At 42.2% G+C, this 22,244-nt stretch overlaps 1 protein-coding gene across 1 annotated transcript in view; it reads left to right on the top strand.

The window, feature by feature from the left end:
- LOC147032565 (uncharacterized) overlaps positions 1 to 22,011 on the top strand; it is a 62,673-nt gene extending 40,662 nt beyond the window's left edge. The window contains exons 5-6 of the mRNA XM_085870307.1: positions 13,038 to 13,181; positions 20,815 to 22,011. Coding sequence (XP_085726433.1) covers positions 13,038 to 13,181; positions 20,815 to 21,051 — 381 coding nt within the window. The 3' untranslated portion in view covers positions 21,052 to 22,011. The remainder of the gene's footprint in view (positions 1 to 13,037; positions 13,182 to 20,814) is intronic.
- Positions 22,012 to 22,244: the final 233 nt, after the last annotated feature.

The following is a 22,244-nucleotide window of genomic DNA, read 5'->3' as shown; positions in this document are numbered from 1 at the left end:
ATCAAAGTCGTTGATGCCCCACAAATATTTTGTTCCTTGATTCATCAGTCAAATGCCTGGCTGGTTGGCTCGAAAGTAGCACACGAGCTTTGAGCTGTTTCGTCTCGGTTTGATTCCTGACCCGATTTTAAATTGTCATCCTCGTGTTTCACAGACAGGTCATCGCATCAATGTGTTACAAAATTAATAAAGTTGGGGCCTTCTCTACCAGCCGGCGGACGGTTTCCAAAGCCCTACCTTAAACTATAGGGGGCACTGCATCCACAGCACAGCCACGCTCCCAGAAATGAAGCAATCAGCAGACGCTACACACTAATAAATGAATCACAAATGAATCAAGTTTTGAACACACCACCAGGTTAGGTCACCGCAGCCAATACGCAAACTTCAAAGATGCAATCAAATAAATTGTGCTAATAAAAAACAACGTTATGTTTGGGTTGTCAAAGCACATAATAACAATATAGTCAACTACTACTGAAGCTTAACAACTAAAAGCTTTTGCATTTTTGTTATTTCCTCATGGGAAAGCCTAATTTCCTGGTTGGAATGGCACTGGTGCATCAACACAATTTTGATATTATTTCTGCAAACCGTGCATGCATCCTTGGTGCGATAATTAAAACTGAGTAGAGGAAGACAATGGAGAAGGGTTGGAGAGAATATGGAGTATAAGAGTGGGAAATGAAGAGAAAGAAGTTTCAGAGGAGGGAGCAGTAATTGGAAGAGAGAGAAAGACTATGTGGGGGTATAACAGGTGGGAGTGGGGTCAAAAGTTCCTCTATTTTGCGTACGCAATAAGCATTTGACCCAGAGTCAACATGAATCACCATTTGGTGCATTGGTGGTTGTGCTTATCTTTACCCTTTTGTCCATGTCCACATTTATAATTGATAACAATACATTAGGGCCAAAATGTAATGAAATGATGGTCAGTGGCTTCTTTGTCATCTACCATCACCTGTCTGATTTTAGATACTCTGTCCTTTCTTTCTCTGCTCTACACCACCACCCCCCCCTCTTCAGTACAGAAATCTAGGGGGAGGGGAGCTTCCCTGTTTACCTCCACTCATTTGTTCCTCTTTTCTCTCAGCAGTGGAATCAACTTCCTCAGTCTGTTCAATCCCATTCTTCCTTCCAGGACTTCAAGATGGTTGTTTACATCCTCCTCATGTTACTCCTCCCTCACCCTCTCCCCATTACGTACTCATATTTTAGAGTTTGTTTTCCAGCTCTTCCATGAGTCTCCACTTTATACCGGGCGTAGTGGCGTGCGCCTGTAATCCGGCTACTCGGAGGCTTGGGTTGGAGGATTGCTTGAGGACGGGGATCTGCGCTGGGCCGCGCTATGAGAGGGTGTAGGGCAGCCCGGAATCATGGCGAAACCCAATCCTTATCCCTGTGTCGTAAGAGGTGACCAGGGTTGCGTCAGGAAGGGCATCCGGTGTAAAACCTGTGCCAAATCAGTATGCGGATCATAACGGATGATCCGCTGTGGCGACCCCGAACGGGAGCAGCCGAAAGATGAACAACAACCATGAATCTCCACTTTGTACAGAAAATAAATAAATAAAATAAAAATTGAAATTTATTATCAGTTGTTAAAAATTGAAACGAAAATCTTGAAATATCAAAATATATTCAATCAATTTGGCTTTGAAGAAATTTTTAATTATTTTTTTCTATAAAAGTATTGTTTGTGTTTAAAACTCCAATAAATTACATATAAAGGAATCGCTTGATCCAATGATCACAGCACTTTCATCATGATGCAGAGACTGTGTCCTGCATTGATTTTTCCATTGTCTCTTAATTTTCTTGTCCTGTAAGTGATAAACAAGGAATGTTCAAAACGTTACATAAACACAATACTCATAATAGTCCAATCAATCAAAGGTACCATACTATTGACAAAGCATCGGCGCTGTTGGAGTGTCTTGGCATTGATGTTTACTCGAATAGTACACTGATGTTGAATGATGACTTTGTCCAGCACATATTATGGAAAGGAGAGGCATCCATCTGTGTGTGTGTGTGTGTGTGTGTGTGTGTGTGTGTGTGTGTGTGTGTGTGTGTGTGTGTGTGTGTGTGTGTGTGTGTGTGTGTGTGTATATGTGTGTGTGTGTGTGTGTGTGTGTGTGTGTGTGTGTGTGTGTGTGTGTAGCTTATGCTTGCGATTATAAATATGGTACCATTAGAAAGCTAATAATCGATTTACTTGGAACAAACATTCGTATCCATTTAATTGTAGAGATGCTTGTTTTGAAAGCCCATCTTATCATATTGAAGAAAATAAGCAGTAACTGAGCCTAATGCAGTGGTTCCCATGGGAGCATTTCTTATTCAACGACAGCAGGAACCCTTTAGAGTTTAGATTATTAGATGGACACGGAAGGAGCACACAAAATTATATATAGTAATATTTCTTGTAGCTATATAAAAATATATAAAAGTACACAAAAGGAACATGCAAACAACCACAGCCACCACGACACCAGAAACAACAATTACGTGTTATAAAAGATCCTTTTTTGTTTGTTTCACTTCATTTTACATCCTCATTGAGATTCACAGACAGACATATGCAATATGCTTGTGAAGTACAACATGGTGTCTTTTGTTTAAACCTGTCGGCGAAGCAACAGGAGGCACGACTTATGTGATTTATGTGCAAGCATCTCCGTGAGCCTGAGATCACTATGGGAGATCAATCCATCTCAAACTGTTACTCTCTCTCTCCTTCTCTCTCTCTCCTTTCTCTTACCCCCTTTCCCTCTCTCACTCTCTCCAAAGTACTTTGAGAGTTTAGACAATAGTTGACTAATTTAATGTTGATTGTTGGAATAACATTGCCAATGAGATTAAGGTAAACACCTTTTCCAAGTAATTTTACAACAGTCATCAGTTGGGTGATACACGTAAAAAAAAAATTAAAAAACAAAAATGCACACATACAGTTCCTATATAAAGTTTACATCCCCCTTTCAAAATTTTCACTTTTGGTTCCCATATAACCTGGAATTAAATTTCATTAAATTAGACTTTTTTCCACCTTTATTTACACATCATACCCACAGCTTCCAAGTGAAAAACAAATTCAACAAATTTCAGAAAATTAATTAAAAGTACAAAACTGGAATATCTTGGTTGGATAAGTGTCCACCCCTCCCCTTATAATAACAATTCTAAATTAGCTCAGGTGTAACCAATCACCTTCAAAATCACACAGCAAGTTAATTGGCCTCCACCTGTGTTAAATTGTAGTGATTCTGATTATTTCAGAATAAAATCAGCTGTTCCTTTAAGTTTCCTCTGCTGGGTCATGCATTTCACAGCATAAACTAAACCATGAGCACCAAGGAGCTTTCAAAACATTTCAGGGATAAAGTTGTGGTTAAGGCACAGATCAGGGAATGGGTATAAAATATTACAAAAGGCTTGAATATCCCTTGGAGCACAGTCAAGACAATCATTAAGAAGTGGAAGGTGTATGGTATCACCAAAACCCTGCCTGGATCAGGCCGTCCCTCCAAGCAAGGAGGAGACTGATCACAGAGGCCATCAAGAGACCAATGGCAACTTTGAAAGAGCTACATGACTTTATGGCAAAGACTGGTCACTGTGTGCATGTGACAATATACCAAGCACTCCACAAGTCTGGCTTGTGCGGTAGGGTGGCAAGAAGGAAGCCTTTTCTCAAAAAAAGGCCACCTTGAGTCCCATTTGAGGAACGCAAAAAAACACTCTGGAGATTCTGAAGACATGTGGCAAAAAGTTTTGTGGTCTGACAAAACTAAGATGGAACTTTTTGGCCTAAATGCAAAACGTTATGTTTGGTACAAACCCAACACAACACATCAACCAAAGAACACCATCCCAACTGTGAAGCATGGTGGTGGCATCGTGTTCTGGGGGATGTTTCGCATCAGCAGGGATTGGGGCACTTGGCAGGATAGAAGGGGAAATGGATGGAGCAAAATACAGAAAAGAAATCCTGGAGGAAAACTTGCTGCCCTCTGCAACCCACTCAACTTGACCGAGCTTGAACAGTCCTGTACAGAAAAATTGGCAAATATTACCCAATCAAGGTGTGAAAAGTTGGTGGAGACCTAGCCCAACAGACTCAGCTGTAATTGCTGTCAAAGGTGCTTCCACCAAGTATTATTAAATAAAGGTGGAAAAAGTCTGATTTAATGCAATTTAATTTGAGGCTATAAGACAACAAGAGATGAAAAATTTGAAAGGGGGTGTAGACTTTGTCGAGGAACTGTATAACTGACAGATTCTTGTCGACATTGCAAATATTGTAATAAAGTTTAGCACTATGAAGGAGAATCTGTGGTGAAAGGCAAGGTTTTTGAAGAGGGAGGTTGATCTTTTGCCACTAACGAAGCGCATCTCCATTCAAGGTTGCAAAATTGTCCCACATGACAGTGTGACAGGGCCTGGTTCACGTCAAATGTGCCTTATGTTGCTGGAAAAGTCAGGATAAGCGACTTTCGGGTCACGTGTTGCTCTTTACCACGTTGCTGAACCGAAAGGAAAATATTCCTCCAAATTGCTCATGCCATTCTTCACGAGCTATGGGGTAATGCTTTTGTGTGTATGAACTATTGATTAATATCCCTGTATAAATCAGCATAGCCTTCACTATTCATTTTTCTTGCTTGTCAATAGGTGTTTCTTGCTTGTCAATAGGTGTTTCTTGCTTGTCAATAGGTGTTTCTTGCTTCACCACTATGAATGTCATTTACACTTTCCATTATTTACCTTAGGTTGTAATACAGGTCCAAAGGTACGGTGCAGATGTCAAGCACTTTCCTTTGAGCCATCTGGTCTGGGTTCGATTCCCAACCCGACTATAAACCTTTGGATTGGTGCTTCACAGACTGGTCTCTTGGAAAGATGTGAAACCAGGTGTCTTGTCTGCAAATATTAGTTGGTGAACATTAAACATCCCATGGTATATTTCATGCCTGGTGTTGGTTTAATGGTTAGGGTTGCAGGCTTGGGATCCTAGGGTCCTGAGTTCAAATCCCGCTCAGCTGTTGAATTAATAGCAGGTGGGGTTAACTCAGCCTGTCATCCTTCCGAGGTCGGCAAAATGAGTGCCAGCATGCTGGTACACTGTGTCGGAGTGGCGACCCATCCAGGATTATGCCCAATAGCCAAGGAGATTGCTTAGGGAGCACCAACGCTCTGCACAGAGCATGGTCCCAATGGATGGATGGATGGATGGATGGTATATTTCGTGAAGTCGGTGAGTTGTCGCTCGAACCCTCTCCAAGTTCCAAATTCTTGCCCTTGCTTCCCCTGGAAGGCAAAAGCAAACTCCCTTGTGTAATCCTTTCCATTTGGCTGGTTTGGCTCGACCTGAACCTGTTGTCGGACAGAACATTTTAAATGCCCCTTGAAGTGAAAATTTTTGGAAACCACCTTTTACAAATCCGTTTATGCTCAACAATATTACAACACTTTCAACATTAATTTTTTTTTATCATGAAAACCAAGGAGGGGTGAGGGGGAGGTGGCGTGAGATTGGCATTTTGAAGGTCAGGCTGTCTTGAATCCCAAGAAATCAGCTTCCAGGTTGAAAGACTTTGACCCAAGATTGCATTGAAGGTTAATAATGACACATCTTCACAAGTCTGTAATATTTCTTGAAAATTCCATCATCAAGCATACTAATCGAGAATATGCTTAATGATGACAAACTCAATCTATGGTCCATGGACCCCAATGGGTCTGCAAGACCATTTGTGGGGGTCTGCAGGAGAAAAAATTGCAAGCCTGACCCAAATCAATGTGACTTTGCTGCTGTATTCAAAGTACAGCTTCCAGGTGAAGTACAAGGTATCATCAGGGAACAAATACAAAGTCTCAGAGTTACAACTTCCTGAGTACTTTCCCTTTCCCAGACTCCAAAGGACCTCTGCACTCAGTGGCTGAGTCACTTTGATGATAGTCATACATAGTGATTAACAAAATCCTTCGAGGTTTGAAAGGGGTCCACTCACTCAAAAAGGTTGGGAACTATTGGTCTCGACCCTTTTCTTTAATTGGAACAAGCATTCGCATCCATCGTTTGTATGCCATTGTTGAAAAGCCAACCTTATGTATGACCATTTGCTGACACAGAGGGAACTGGATCGGCTATTTTAGGGACTGCACAGATTAGTATGTTTACGTTAATGGTGATGAAACCAAACACAAGGTGGCACGTTTTGCTTGAGGACCACTGTGGCAGTTGTATAATTATTTAGCCTGCCCTTGAAATGTGTTTATAAGGTGATGCTGATTATTCACATCAACTAATCATTATTTACATCAATGATTTGGGTAGTGAGGTGAAGAGAAAGCTTTCCAAATTTGCAGATGACACAAAGCTTGGAGGTGAGGTGGATAGCAGAGGGGGTGGTGATCAGATTCAGGAAAGTGTTGATACTTGTATAGATTGGGCAAAAGATTGGCAGATGGAGTTTAACGTGAGCAAGTGTAAGGTGTTGGGGATGGGGAAGAACAATGAAAATAGAGATTACAGGATGTAAGGGGTAATTTTGGAGCATGTCACACAGGAGAAGGATCTGTGGGTGGTAATAGATATGGGAGGTAAGCAGGCAGCACAGTGCCAGGCAGTTCTAAGTAAAGCAAATAGGGTTTTAGGTATTCGGAGGGGGATCATTTATAAATCAAAAGAGGTGGTGTTACTATTGTATAAGAATTTAGTGAGGGCCACATCGAGAATATTGTGTGTAGTTTTGGTCACCACAATTCAGGAAGGACATAGATGCCATAGAGAGGGTTCAGTGCAGGGCTACTAGATTGATTCCAGGCCGAGCTAGACTCAGCTATGAGGAGCGGCTGAAGGAGACAGGGCTTTATACACGAGAAAGGAGGAGGTTACGAGGAGATATGATAGAGATGTTTAAGATAATGAAAGGTCGAGATAAAATAAGTGCAGATAAACTATTCAACAGAGTAGACAGTGATAGGACCAGGGGCCATAGCCTGAGAGTAAAGAAGAAAGTTAAGACGGTCGCAAGGCAGGTGACTTTTACTCGGAGAGTAGTTAATGCATGGAATGGTCTTCCTGGAAAGGTAGTGGCAGCACTAACAGTCAAAAAGTTTAAATTAAAATTAGACAGGTACCTGGAAGTTATGGAGATAGAAGGATATAGGGATGTTGACAAGATTTTTAGGTAGTTTGAGCATTGATGGGTGATTGTGTGCATGTGTACGGAGTGCTGTTGGTGGGGGTCTTGTCAAGGGGTGTTGTGTGGTTGATGTGTGCTTTTAACCAAGCCTGTGCCCCCTCCCCTGAGGGGGGGGGGGGGAAAGAAGAAGAAGAAGAAGAAGAAGAAGAAGAAGAAGAAGAAGAAGAAGAAGAAGAAGAAGAAGAAGAAGAAGAAGAAGAAGAAGAAGAAGAAGAAGAAGAAGAAGAAGAAGAAGAAGAAGAAGAAGAAGAAGAAGAAGAAGAAGAAGAAGAAGAAGAAGAAGAAGAAGAAGAAGAAGAAGAAGAAGAAGAAGAAGAAGAAGAAGAAGAAGAAGAAGAAGAAGAAGAAGAAGAAGAAGAAGAAGAAAAAAAAAAAATACAAAAACTATAAAGATTAAAAATAAAAATTTGCATTTTCTTCTTTGGATCTTGTGTTGATAAATTAGTATGGTGTTCACACAGACATGATAGGCGGAATGGCTTCCAGCTGTGTCTGATTTCTTTGTGTTTCCTTGTATTAATTTGCTGCAAAAATAATGAAGTGTGAAAGTCATATACAATCTGTTTTTTCCCGTGCAGCACGTGCCTGCTCGTTGCATCATTTCTGGAGGCACATTTATGCCATTGATGCAGTTCTCCCAATATATACCTGCAGGAATTTGGAATTTGTCCAGGGAACCAACACACAATGGCCTACCCAATCTGAAGGTGCAGTCACATCTGTGTTAGTAGGCAAGACAGCTGGCTTAACGTCTCTTCCAAAGGATAGCATACTCATTGAAGCCATGTCCTGTCTGCATCGCACAAGGATAATCTAATCACTTATCGTCGGGCTGGGAATGGAACTCGCACAAGTCAGCTCAAGGGCGAATGCACAACCACTGAACTGACCTGTCAGGCCAGGGATTATCGACCTACAGTAATGGCAAAACTTATTAAGTGTGTAAACATTGATTCAGTTGAATTTTTACTGATTATCTTGTTTCATTACTCATAGCTAATATTAATCTTGTTTTGGACCTCTGGAGGACTTCACCAGGCAGCAGCCACAGTCAACAAGGATTCTGGAAGTTTGTGGGAGCAAAAAGCATTTTGCCAAATAAGTGAGAGGGGAAGTGAAGAAAGCAAGATAGTGATAAAAAGGAAATTAAAAAAGAAAATACAAAATTCTCAAAGACGTAGCGAGAGTAGAGAAAGCCACTCGACACAAGGTAAAAATAATTTTGTTATTCCCTTGCTTTCGAAGAAAAGCGGGAATATTGTGATTGTCTCCGCAGTCCGTCTGTCCATACGTCCATCTGTCTTACCCTGTAACTCCTCCTACACTGTTTGAAATAGGAACTTGAAACTTTGGGACATAGTAGATATATGTATGGGGAAGTCAGGTCAGGTTCGATCTGTGACCTGCTACAGGTACCATGTAAACCTGTACTAACCTGTTCCATGGTCGGGTTGTCGGCGACTAAACAGTCTCCCCAACCAGGTTTTCTGGTGAGGAGGGTGTTTGGATATGGATACCCAACAGGATTAAAAACAAAACCTGTCAAAGGGCGGAGGAGCTCCTTGTGAGCCAACGGCCATCCGTATCTGGTGCCCAACTGTGTCTGCGGACGTCCTCCTGCAGTTGGGTTACTTTTTATTAGGAGGTTGGTGGCAGGATTTGCACTCCGCCCACCGTAAAACCCTTCATTCCGCAAAACGCAAAAACGCAAAAAAATCTGAAAACCCACTCCGTGGGAGTACCTCCTGTGCAGCTTCCCTTCGCAGGGCAGCTCACCGGATGACGGGATTGGGGCAAAGCCTTCGGGACCCCCAATCTTTGATGATAGGAGGGAAACCACGGGGTAACATCCTTGGGTCAGATTGTGGGAGAGTGTGTCGGAGTGGTGCTGAGGTGTCGTCCACCAGACGGCGGTCTCCTTGGGTTAACCTGAGGCGGTCCCTTCGGGTGGGTGTCTGGAATGTCCTATTCCTAAGAGAGGATGATCACCTGTCTCTGTTATCATCTAAGCTCAAGCGTTTGGACATCGGGATTGCAGCTCTCTCTGAGGTTCGGAGACCGGATTGCGGCGAGATAATGGTTGGTGGTTACACCTACTATTGGTCTGGTCGCTCTGATGGTTACCATACCCAAGGAGTTGCTGTGGTTGTGTCCAATAAGCTGACCCCAATGATAATTGAGGTAACACCGGTCAACGAGCGTATTATGAGATTAAGGATTCGTCACTCCTTAGGTGTCATTTCCCTGGTCTCTGTTTCTGCTCCGACTGAGGCGAGTGATCTCACCGTGAAGGATGCATTCTACGCCACACTCGAGTCTGTGGTTGAACAGTGCCCCAGACGAGATACACTTCTAGTCTTGGGGGATTTCAATGCATCGACTGGAACTGATAGGGATGGTTATGAGGTGTGTGTTGGTCCCCATGGGTCAGGAACTATGAACCAGAATAGCACTAAGTTCCTTGACTTTGCAAGAAGTCATGGACTTAGGGTGGCTGGTTCATGGTTTCAGTGCCCACAAGCTCATCGCTGGACTTGGTAATCCAACGCTGGCGGTGTGGCAAAGGAGATTGACCATGTCCTCATTGACGGTCGTTGGAGGATGATCCAGAACTGCAGGGTCTACCGGAGTGCTCAGTTCCTCAATACTGACCACAGGCTTGTTGTAGCAACTCTAAAGCTGCACCTTAAATCCTGGAGAATGGTACCATCCCAGCCTAGGCTGGATGTTGGCAAGCTCAGGGATGAGAGAGTAGCTGAGGAGTTTGCGAACAGGCTGAGTGGACACTTGGGGGGTCTGGGTGCTTTGGGGGGTCCTGAAGAGTTGTGGAGCGCCTTCAAGACCACCGTCCTTGATGTTGCCGGTGGATGTCTTGGAGCTCACCGCAGGGCAAAGAAGAATTTTGTCTCTCAAGGGACACTGGATACCATTGACCAGAGTCGCAGGGCCAGGCTGAATGGCAGAGCTGAGCTATTCAGGGAGCTGAGGCGTAAAACTGTACGTGCACTGAGGGTGGACAAGGAGGCCTATGTGCGAGGAACCTGTGAGGGGGTAGAGCATCACCTGTGGACAGGTGATTCTCGTCCCGCTTACAGGGGAATTCGCGCATTACGTTCATCCAAGCCCATCCCTCGGAGCACTGCAGTTCGAGCAGAGAGTGGTAGGCTCTTGACAGAGGAGTCTGAAGTGAAGGCCCGCTGGGTCGGTTACTTTGAGCGGTTGTACCAGGCTGATCCCCCAGCTGTCGAGTTGGACGTCAAGGGTGTTACAATCCCTGTTGCTGACCCTCGAATCAACTGTGGTCCACCTTCGCTTGTGGAAACACGGGCTGCGGTGAACCAGTTGAAACGGGGCAAAGCTCCAGGGATCTGTGGCATCCATGCCGAACTTCTCAAGGCTGGTGGAAATGCTGCACTCATGTCGTTGCATGCAGTTTTGAGCTCTGCCTGGAACACAGGCATCATCCCAACTGACTGGAAGAGGGGCCTTGTTGTCCCTCTCTGGAAAGGGAAGGGTGATCGCCAAGACTGCAACAACTACCGAGGGGTGACGCTGCTCTCAGTGCCGGGCAAGGTCTTTGCTCGGATAATTCTTGATAGGGTTCGCCACCATCTGCTTGAGCACCAGCGTCCAGAGCAGTCAGGCTTTACACCAAAGAGGTCAACGATTGACCGTATCCTTGCCCTTCGTGTCCTCACCGAACGCAGACGAGAGTTTCGGCAGGGGCTGCTTGCAGCCTATGTTGATCTCTGTAAAGCGTTCGATTCAGTGAATCAGGATGTCCTCTGGAGGATTCTTGGTCTTCGTGGGGTGCCACCAAAACTGATCGATCTGATGTCTGAACTCTACTCTGGTACTGAGAGTGCTGTGAAGTGTGGTGGTACCATCTCTGACTTATTTCCAGTTGTTACTGGAGTCTGTCAGGGGTGTGTACTGGCCCCCACACTTTTCAGCACTTGTATGGACTGGATTTTAGGGAGGATGTCGGAGAGATCAAGTTGCGGTGCATCGTTTGGGAATGTCAAGATCTCGGACCTTGATTTTGCAGATGATGCAGTCATCTTTGCGGAGACTTTAGACATCCTTTTGGGGGCCCTCGAGGTGCTGAATGAGGAGTCGGAGCCGCTGGGATTACGGGTTTCTTGGGTCAAAACTAAGATCCAGGCTTTCCGTGACATCTTGGATGCTGCTGTCTTGTCTGTGTCTGTTTGTGGTGAGGATGTTGAGGTTGTGGAGAGATTCAATTACCTTGGCAGTGATATTCATGTCTCTGATGGCTGCGAGTCAGAGGTCAATAGACGTCTGGGTCGGGCCTGGGGAGTCATGGATTCACTGGATCATGGGGTGTGGCGCTGCCGGTACCTGTGCGGGAGGACGAAAGTCCGAGTCTTCAGGTCCTTGGTACTTCCAGTCTTGCTCTATGGATGCGAGACTTGGACTCTGACCAAGGATCTGAGACGGAGACTTAATTCCTTTGGTACCAGGTCTCTTTGGAGAATCCTTGGCTATCGCTGGTCGGATTTTGTGTCCAACGAGCGGTTGCTGAGAGAGACTCGGATGAGATTTGTTACCTGCATAGTCCGTGAGCGTCAGTTGTGGCTGTATGGACATGTGGCTCGTTTTCCTGACGTTGATCCTGCTCACCAGATTCTCTCAGCAAGGGAGTCTCATGAGTGGAGGAGGCCAGTGGGCCGACCACGTGCCTCGTGGTTGCAGCAGGTTGACCATCATCTCAAGGAAATGGGGATGGGCCTGGCATCTGCCTGGGGGATGGCCAGGCGGAGGCCCCTGGAGTACCGGCGGAAAGTGGACGCAGCGACGCGCTGTTCTGGCACATGCTCCCATACCTGACCTGACCTATGGGGAAGTTCACAACATTTTCGGATTTTTGATATGACCCCTAGGGGCCGGGCCAGAGGGGTTGGGGTCATGGGGGTCGATTTTTTTAAAAAAAACAAAAATGTCATAGCTTTTTAAATCAAATATATTCATGAGTTATGCATTTAACAACATATATTTTTAAACACATGATGATCAGAGGGTGTTTGGGGGGTAGGGGGTGCTTAGCGGATCGGGGGTGAAAATAGCTCCTACACCGTTTGAGATAGGAACTTGAAACTTTGGGACATAGTAGATATATGTATGGGGAAGTGCACAACACTGTCGGATTTTTGATATGACCCCTAGGGGCCGGGCCAGAGAGGGTGGGGTCATGGGGGCTGATTTTTTTTTTAAAAAGTGTACTTACCATTGTACATGGTAAATTCTTTTATAAAGAACTTACTTATGTGGCCCCCATGAGTGACAAACAGTCACAGGTTTTACTGTATTTATCTAATTGATTATGAATAATTATAATTAATATTATACACAGTTCATTCCTATGATTAAATTGATGCACAGTTCTATATTGCTGGACAGTGTTAAATTTATGTTTCATGAAATGTTGACATGCTTGCAATGACTTCTGATTTAGTAAACATAGTAAGTCTTTGGTCATAAAGCGCATCAAAATAGAAAAGAATAGTCAATCCATTTTGCAAGATAAAATTTCACCAAGCGTTAATGGGACAAAGCAGTGCACGTGGGAATATGCGATGGTGTGCACTGTGTCGGAGTGGTGACAACATAGTTCTAGTTTTATAATGGAATGGGTGTCCTTTTCATAGTGTAACGTGACCATGCTTTCCGGGAGGGGGGGAGGCACCCTTATCACAGGGAAAAGGCACATTTTGAAATGAAAAATACTCTTTTCATGTTTTTTTTTGTCTGCCCCCCCCCCCACAAATCCTGAAATGCTTCTGGCACTCCTGGCCATAAAAGATGAATGATGAATCGAGCGATGAGCATACGTCACGCCGTGTGCTGTGGCTCATCTTGGGTGTTGGTGGAGGTTGCATGCTGTCGCTGGCGTTTCTCGCTACCTTCGCCTTCCAGTTCTATCAGTCACGGACAAAACGCAGCTGGGTAATTCACAGTGCCACACTGCACATCACCACCATGTCACGACTCATCACACTGTGACCTTGTAGCCGTAGATTTCTTCTCTCTTGTTGCAGTCCACCATTTATTCTTGCTTCCTTTATTGCGTGAGGTATTTCTGATGTGGTTAAACAATTCTTGTAATCTGGCTGAGCCGTCTTGCATGGATTGAGGTCTTTACTTGTCCTTCCTTTGAGGTCATTAGCATACTTTAGAGTTTAGATGGTCTCAATGAACTTAAAACAGAAAGATGCCTTTTGGCCCCTCACATTGATGATATATTCACATTTAATTAACAATGAGTGTTGTTTCAGAAGAAAAGTCTAAAAATTAATTACAACTTCATCGCAATTACAATTAATGGAAATAGCAACCTTGAATAAATTGCGTAATTATTTTTCAACAAATGCTACCATACAGCATGTACAGCACCTTGTCATAGAAGCTTGTCCAAATCAGATATATTATCATTTCACATTCATGATAAACCAATCACATCTTGTGCTTGAAAGTGAAAAAGATTTATTACGGGCCATATATCACCAAAAACTTTCTCTTATATTGTATATCCCATATCTTCCCAACTTCCTCCCTTGCTTTCATTTCCCACTCTCTCCTCACCCTCCCATAGTCTTCTACTATCAACCTCAATAAATTTGGTACTTCCTCTGTGAGTAACCTGAACATGATTAGACTCGGGATAAATAAATAAAAATTTAATTGCATAATGGTTTAAAGTTTTTTTTCCTGGAACTGTGTGCATTTCCTTCAGGTTGATCGCATTACTTAGTGGGACGTCAGTGCGCAAGATGTTTTCATACAGCATCTTCTGTCTGTTCTGTGTGGTCCAGGCTCTGAATCACTTGTGGAAGAATATGATTACACGTTTGTGCTTCCAAAAATTTGCTCCTTGATGAATACTATGAATAAATCTGGCCAGCCTACCTAATTGCTACCCAGGCCATCATGCTGCACCCAATGTGCCATATATTTATTCTAACATCTAAACAATAAAGGACACGAAGTCCTCCACATAGTGATCTATTCTCAGATAAGTCCAAATTCTTACAGCTTCAGGAAAACCTTTGGATTGCAGACTCACCTGGAAATGAAACAGACCACACAAAAACTTACTCTTCATCCAGATTTATCAAATCGATTCCAGGGCTTTAATTAGAATAAGTTAAGAGCAACAGCTCAGGCAGACGAAACTTTTTTTTACATTGGAGAGGATGCAATTACGAATGGTTCAGATTAAAATGTTGTAAATAGTTTTCTTCTTCTTTTGTGTTCAGCACAAGGCTGTGGGGTATCATAATTGACTGAGGGTGCGGCTGTGCTGCTGATGCAATGCCTGCCCTCTGCTGGTTAGGTCAGGAATTTTTAATTTGTTCATGGTGCCGCGATAGTTCCACTCTTCGCAAAGGACACCATGGGATCTTAAACATCCACCAACTCATGCTGGCAGTCAAGGTTCCCGTTTATGGCCATCCGAGGGATAGCACACACATTGATGAATCATCTGCCTGCGAAACACCAGATGACAGGTTATAGCTGGGTAGGGATTCAAACTCAGGCTAGACAGCTTGGAGGTGAGTGTGCATACCTCTAAGCCATCCTGTCAGCCCATTGTAAGTAATGGAAGGTGTAGATTAAAAAAAAACAACATTCAGCTATTCTTCTTTTTTTATCAGGATGGGCAATGACAGGACCAGGGCACACAGTTTAAGCCTAAAAAGGAGGGTTAGGATGTAAGCGAGACTGGAGTATTTGAAGCAGTTGATAAAGTATGGAATGATTTTCCTGGGAAAGTGCATCGGGGACAGTATAGGATTCAATATATCATTGGATAGAAGGTTGAAAGCAAGAGGGATAGAGAAGTACAAGGCCTTCGGTCAGATAGGTAGGTAGCCTGGGACTTGTTTGTGTGATCTCTCGGTGTTGTATGCATGTTCTGCTGTCTGGATTTTATGATATTAAAACATCGTATACTTGAAGTTTTATTTAATTTTATATTAAGTGTTGTTGAGTGTGGTGTCTTCGTAACACTACAAAAACAATTTAATACTTTTATTTTCTTTACTGTTATTCTGACCCAACTTGGTGTGTTTATCCCCTTTCCACAATGGTCTTCTATGGTTGTGGTCTGTGTTCTAACTCTTCCACGAGCCTCAACTTCATATACAAAAAACTGTATTCCTTCTCCTCGCCATAATAATCACCTTCCACCATTTCACCCTCTTCTCCATAGCCCAGCAACACCCTCCTTCTACACTTCCCACCCCTCTCCCCTGTCCGTTCCCAACACCACTGTGCTACCTTGTTTAGATTGAGTTTCAGGGTGCGGATGTGGTACAGAAGTGATGGGTCAAGTGGCCTCCTGCTGTGGCTAGGTTTTCTTGTGTATTCATTTTGTGTATCCTTGGATTCCATGTCTTCTCCTCGCATATTGTAACCAACTTAGAAAGAGCGTGTTACATCGATTGTTGGCTTATGTACATTGCACCGGCAATGTCAGCAAGGTTTTGTCATTGATTGGTTACTCTTTCTGGTGTGGGGGTTATAGTTGACCTTTTAGGACACTTTTGTGCAGCGTGTGTTGCTTGCCAAACATGCACATTGATATTATGAGCACAAGCAATTGATACCTTAAGATCGAAGAGCAATCCATTCCAAACTATGTACACCATTTATTCGTCCAATTATACACAATTCCTCGTGGAATATCACGTGGGCCGCGTGTTCCTGCCCCATTTCATACATAATAATAATGAACTCAGTGAAGACGGACTATATATATATATATATATATATATATATATATATATATATATATATATATATATATATATATATATATATATATATATATATATATATATATATATATATATATATTCAGTTATAAAAATGTGGGCAAAACAAGCAATTTTCCTTTTCTTTGCTATACCATAAGGGTCGTTGTGGAGTTGTACATATTCAATGTGGAGGAAAAGGACATTAGTAGACATCAGTGTACACTCCAAGGATTACAGTCCACACTTAATAGACAAACACATCGTACATGGGATTTGAACCTGTTACCTTCATCTTGAACCAAGGGTTCAGATGGGAACACTTATGGGCAAAGCCATTTCCAAATAACTTCACAATGGTCTCGACCTTGAATGGGATGCTTTGCAAAGCTAAGGAGCAAAAGGTCCTGTTGGGTTGTCTCTTTGGCTACGAAAGTTCACAAAGTACCATTCCTTTTTGGCACAAGGGGTTGTTACCCTGTGCACACGAAGCGAAAAGTGGGGTTAAGCAAATGGTTCACTTTGTCTGTCTGTCCACAAATATCAGTTTATGATTGAGGAGCGATTTAATTTCAATTGAATGTTACATTTCGAACACGAATTAGACACATGAATCGGAACATGAATCTGTAGTTTAGTTGTACTTTGTCTCTGATTTCATACCGATCACACACGTGCAAAAAGGAGTGACATCTATTTTTCCCCTCTGTCTGTTTGGCAATCAAACAAAATTAAAAACAAGAAAAAGAACAATCAGAGATTGCAGACCCTTGCCAGGACTTATTTTGTGTGGTGTTTGTGTACTGGTGTGTTACGTAATTAACTAGAGGAGGAGCACTTGGGAGAGTGCAAAACCTCCGCTGCCAATACTGCTAGGTCACTCAAGTGAACCTTATATCTTATTCATTAAATATGGTTAACAGTGCTGACAGAGTTATAGTTCTTTTCTCCAACACTTTTTTTTTTTGGGGGGGGGGTTGCAAATCACTTAAAACATGCAGAAATGCAAAAAAAAAAAAAAACATTTCTCTAACAATTTTTTTTTTGAGGGGGGGGACCAAGTCCAAAATCTAATGGCATGATCCTTGGACCATACCTAACCCCCCCCCCCGACCAAGTTTCGTCGAAATCCGTCGAGAAGTTTTTCCGTAATACTGTTCATAAACAAACAAACAAACAAACAAACAAACAAGCAGTCACAGACTGGTACTTACGAAATCGTCAACTTCACCTCTGACCTTGTCTAATAAAAGCTGTCTCTCGAGAAGGTAGTGACACAAACCAGAAGTTTCTACGATGATTCTGCACCAAACCATCAAAAATCGTAAAGTCGACCGAAGCAAAAATCTCCATTTCTCCACGCGATTATTCAATATTATTTTATCAGTCACAAAACCGTAATATTCGGCCATCCACCAACAATCTTTACCTAATCCAACGGCTCAGCGAGTCAGGCATGCGACGATAACCTTTATTGGGATAAAAAATGACTTTTAAACATCATCTTTATCGAAAACACTGTCAGCGCGCACACGGAAAACCTTAACGTGACTCAACGACGCGTCTGCTCGAGCGCACTGCATCATGGGATGACCCATGACGCGTCGATTGAAATATTTTTTATACAGTCTTAAAACGTCTCCAAAACATCCGATTTATCCAGAATTTCGACAACCGAGTTTTAAGCGTTCTAAGCGATCGCAAAAACCGAAGACAAAATTAAAATCGAAGTTAAAACGAACTCATAACGTCGAGCGAGGCAAAAATACTCCATTTCTCCACATTAATTTACGGAATTATGTTTGACCTCACTGTGACCTTGACCTTTGACCGATTTTGACCAAAATCTAATCAGCGCTAGCCACCACCCTCCTCAATCACGTGGTGTAATTTGACATTGGTGGCTTCTTCCGTTCTCAAGTTATCATTTTTTGGATGTTTGACCTCACTGTGACCTTGACCTTTGACCGATTTTGACCAACATCTAATCAGCATGAGCCATCACCCTCCTGAATCACGTGGTGTAATTTGACATTGGTAGTTTCTTCTGTTCTCTTCTCGAGTTATCATTTTTTGGATGTTTGACCTCACTGTGACCTTGACCTTTGACCGATTTTGACCAAAATCTAATCAGCACTAGCAGTCACCCTCCTGAATCACGTGGTGTAATTTGACATTGGTAGCTTCTTCCGTTCTCGAGTTATCTGTACCAAACCATCAAAAATCGAATATTTGACCTCACTGTGACCTTGACCTTTGACCGATTTTGACCAAAATCTAATCAGCGCTAGCCGTCACCCTCCTGAATCACGTGGTGTAATTTGACATTGGTAGCTTCTTCCGTTCTCGAGTTATCGTGCCTACAAACAAACAAACAAACAAAGAAACGGAAGTCATCAATATACTTACGAAATCTTTAGATTTCGTAAGTATATTGATGACTTCCGTTTCTGTTTGTTTGTTTGTCCTCTGTTTGTGTGTTTGTTACTTACGAAATCTTTAGATTTCGTGAGTAACAAACACACAAACAGAGGATGGAAGTCATCAATATACTTACGAAATCTTTAGATTTCGTAAGTAACAAACGGACGCAAATGATTGCAATACCCTGTCCTTCGGCAAGGGTAACAATTCCAAACAGGAAACTTTCTCAGGACGTCATAAAGAACACAAACACCAGACATGAATAACTATTGTAACGTGTTAAATAAGTTAGTGAAAAGACGCTGCAGCAACAGGGGTAAACTTCCGGAAAAAAATTTCAACCTTTAATGTAATCTTTATTTTATTTTAATTGAATTATATACTTTAACACTGCAGAACACAAATCACCCTTTTGGCACTTTCAAAACCCTTCTGTTTAGCACTACTTGGACAAACCATTACGGCATTTTACATCATCACGACCAATCAAATTTGTCGCTCACAGACCCCGCCTCTGTCCTTTTTTCTCTCAAGACTGTGTTGGGTAAGGTGTTCTATGAACTCTCTAGTTTCTTACTTACAAAATCGAAGGTTTATTGGTAAATGTATTGGTAAGTCCACTTTGTTATTCTGTTTGTCTGTCTATTTGTCTGTCTTTCAACTGCTACAGGTCACAATTTTAAACCGACCTTCACAAAAGAATTATCAAGTTGTCGAGGTAGTCAAGCCAATTGGACCAATTGGACAAATGCTGGTTTTGGCGGGAAGAAACAGAAAGTACCAGCCACCTCTTTCCGGGATGTAAAAAACTCATGTCGGAACAGCTGTACACAGAAAGACGTGACAGCGTCTGCAGAGTTATCCACTGGCACATTCATAAACATTTTAACATCCCGGTCCCAGAACAATCATGGAAACACAAACCAAATCCGATCCTTGAAAATGAACAAATAATGCTCACGTATGACAAGATGATCCTGTCACGTGTGGACATTGCAAACAAAGCATTACATCCGGACATGGTACTCAAACACAAACAGGAAAAAAACGGCATTGTTGATCGAGGTTTCCATTTCCAATGACTTTGGAATAAATGCCACAGAAATCAGGAAAATGACCAAATAACTGGATCTGAAAAATGATGTTAAGAAGATATAGGAATTGAAGAAAGCTGAAATTGTACCAGTGATAGTCGGAGCGACAGGAATGATGAAGAAAATCCTGACTGAGTATTTAAAAATCATTCCAGGGAATATCACCACAAACGAGCAACAAGTGGAGGCCGTCGGCTATGAGAACAAAACTTCATAGTTTTGTTCGTGAATCATGATCCTTTACCAAAAATAGGAGATAGAGATTTTGCCCTCCCACCTCCTGAAACCTGCAAAGAGACGTAACCAACAGAGAAGCCTATTGATTTTGAGGTCAAATTTCTAAAATCGGAATTTTTCATCTGATTGACTTGAAAGTTGAACAGGATTTGCATATTGGATCATTGAATTGGGAAACCAACTATTTTTGAGGTTAAAAGGTCAAAGGTCAACTCAAGATCAAACGTCGAAAATTCTATTTTCATCTAATTGACCTTAGCCTTGATTAAGATTGTCAATTTTCATCTTAATTAAATGGACTATTTGATATATTCATGGCAACTTTTTTTTTGGGGGGGGGGTGGATTTTGCAAAAAACATTTGGGGGTGCGGTGCATCGTGCTAAGCACAACATGTATCTTGTTTTATTTCTTATGTTGCATTTTACATACAGAAGCAACATTTCAAAAGAAGAAAGGTAAGAAAAGTAAAAATAAGGAAAGAGCACCTGTAAAAAGGTGAGATTCTAGTCTGTTAGGACACGTCGGTGTCACTACTTGCTGTTGATTGTAGTTGCTGTAGTAGCTGTAATAAATGTTTTTTAATCTCACATTCAACCCTCATATTTATTGAAGTTAATCTACTGCTTAACTCAATCTATCCATTTGCTTTGTGTAACATTCATATACTATTTTATCCACTGTCTGGTCATTAGTAGCCATTAGATCGGCCCACAGATTCAATCTTACAAATGATTGTAGATTGAACAGCCTGCTTAATGTTCCCTCCAATGAACGATGATTGTAAATTCACACTCGTATAGAAAATTCGTGACATCAGAAATCAAAATCGTGACACTGAAAGTGTCTACCTGAACATTGAGGTCCGATAACATGTTCAACAAAAAGTTGCACTTTCAAATCGATTTCCCTTTCACATTCATTTATACAAGCAGAAAACAACTTATTTTGGTCTATGATTTGCAGATCACAAGCACGTGAAAATAAAAGCAACCAAAGCAATGATTGGAGCATCTTCTCACAACACCTCTATTTTCCTCTACCATTCCTATACCTTTCTCCATGCCAGGTAATTCCAAAGGATACTCACGAGATTGCAAATGGTCGTCACGCCAACGGTTGCCACGACAACCCTGGGATGGAGTCCTCTGGGCTAAGCGAGAATGGGAATGGTATGGGTGGAGCATGTGGAGACAAAGAGGAACGGCCAGCCAGAGAGTCACCTGACAGCTGGGTCGTGCCCTTGGAGGTCATGACCTCTATGCAAGAGGCGGCTGCTCGCCTGGTGAACGATACACAGTTTTAAATGGCTGTGATTGTCGTTGTTAGGCATTGTTTATCAGCTCTTTGCTGATTTTATGACACATTTGTAACATCGAAGTGTTTTTATTCTGCATTTCGTTTCTGAAAATCTACAGACTTTGAAGTAATTGAGTAATTCTTTAGGAGTTATTGATCAAAGTCAATGTGGACACTGATGCTGTTCACACTGCGGAGGATCTCCGATTCGACAGAGGTTTCACAGTATGCCATTTACCTGAACAGGTGTGTCACAGAACAACTCTGAAGGTGGAAAACACCTTTCCCTTCACGTTAACCAATCTTGGTTATCGATGGTAATTGAAGTTATTTTTGTTCCTTTTTCATTCGAGATCATACAAGTTGAGTTTTAATAATACTATGTCTTTACTGTGTTTTATAAACTGTAGATAAAATATATGTGCACTTAAATGTGATGATTTTTAATTATATTACGAATAAGAAGAAACTGAAATATTAACCCATTTGTGACAAAATGCATTATGTTGTTTCCAGTAGTTTTTGATGTCTTACTATAATAATAGTTGTTGATTCTGCCTTGCTTTCCCTTTGATACGATAAAAAATAATTCCACCTACATCCACCTGAAGCACCCACCACAACATATGGTGAATTTATACATTACAGCTAGGTTACACACTGTGTGCATCAAATCTGTCACAGTGGACTATTAGTTCACCTTTTCTCTGTGATTGGGCTGATGTGGGCGCTCACGGGTTTGGAGCCCACCATCACGCATTAATCGATCCACGGGAAGCCTACGCTCGGACTATGTCCCACCGGAAGAGTTCCATTTGAATGTCAAGATGGCGTTCGCCTGGATGTTTGAAGCGTAAGACTTGATAAAGAGCTCACTTGATTAATGAAAACTGGAAACATTTAAATTAGATATTTTGTGATTACCTACAGAAGGACATTCAGTATCTCAATAAAGCAAGTTACCATACTTGTTCCCTTTAATTTATAATCAACAATTCAACTATCAATTTCAGTTTGAGAAGATGGTGGAAAGGTTGCACACTTACCTTTGAGCCATCAAGCCTGGGTTTGCTTCCTGACCCGACTCTTCATGGTGGATCGACGCTTCACATGCACGGTGTTGTCTCACAATGTGGGGCCATTCCTGGGATGGATTTTAAGCTGTGTATTCCATCCACAAGCATTAGCTAGATGTTACAA

Source organism: Eptatretus burgeri, chromosome 2 (genome assembly GCF_056783735.1).
Source record: "Eptatretus burgeri isolate ZD-2024b chromosome 2, Ebu_testis_v1, whole genome shotgun sequence".
In the NCBI taxonomy this organism is placed as follows: Eukaryota; Metazoa; Chordata; class Myxini; order Myxiniformes; family Myxinidae; genus Eptatretus; species Eptatretus burgeri.
Note: the sequence above shows the minus strand (reverse complement) of the source record. Positions and strands in the feature narration are given on the sequence as shown.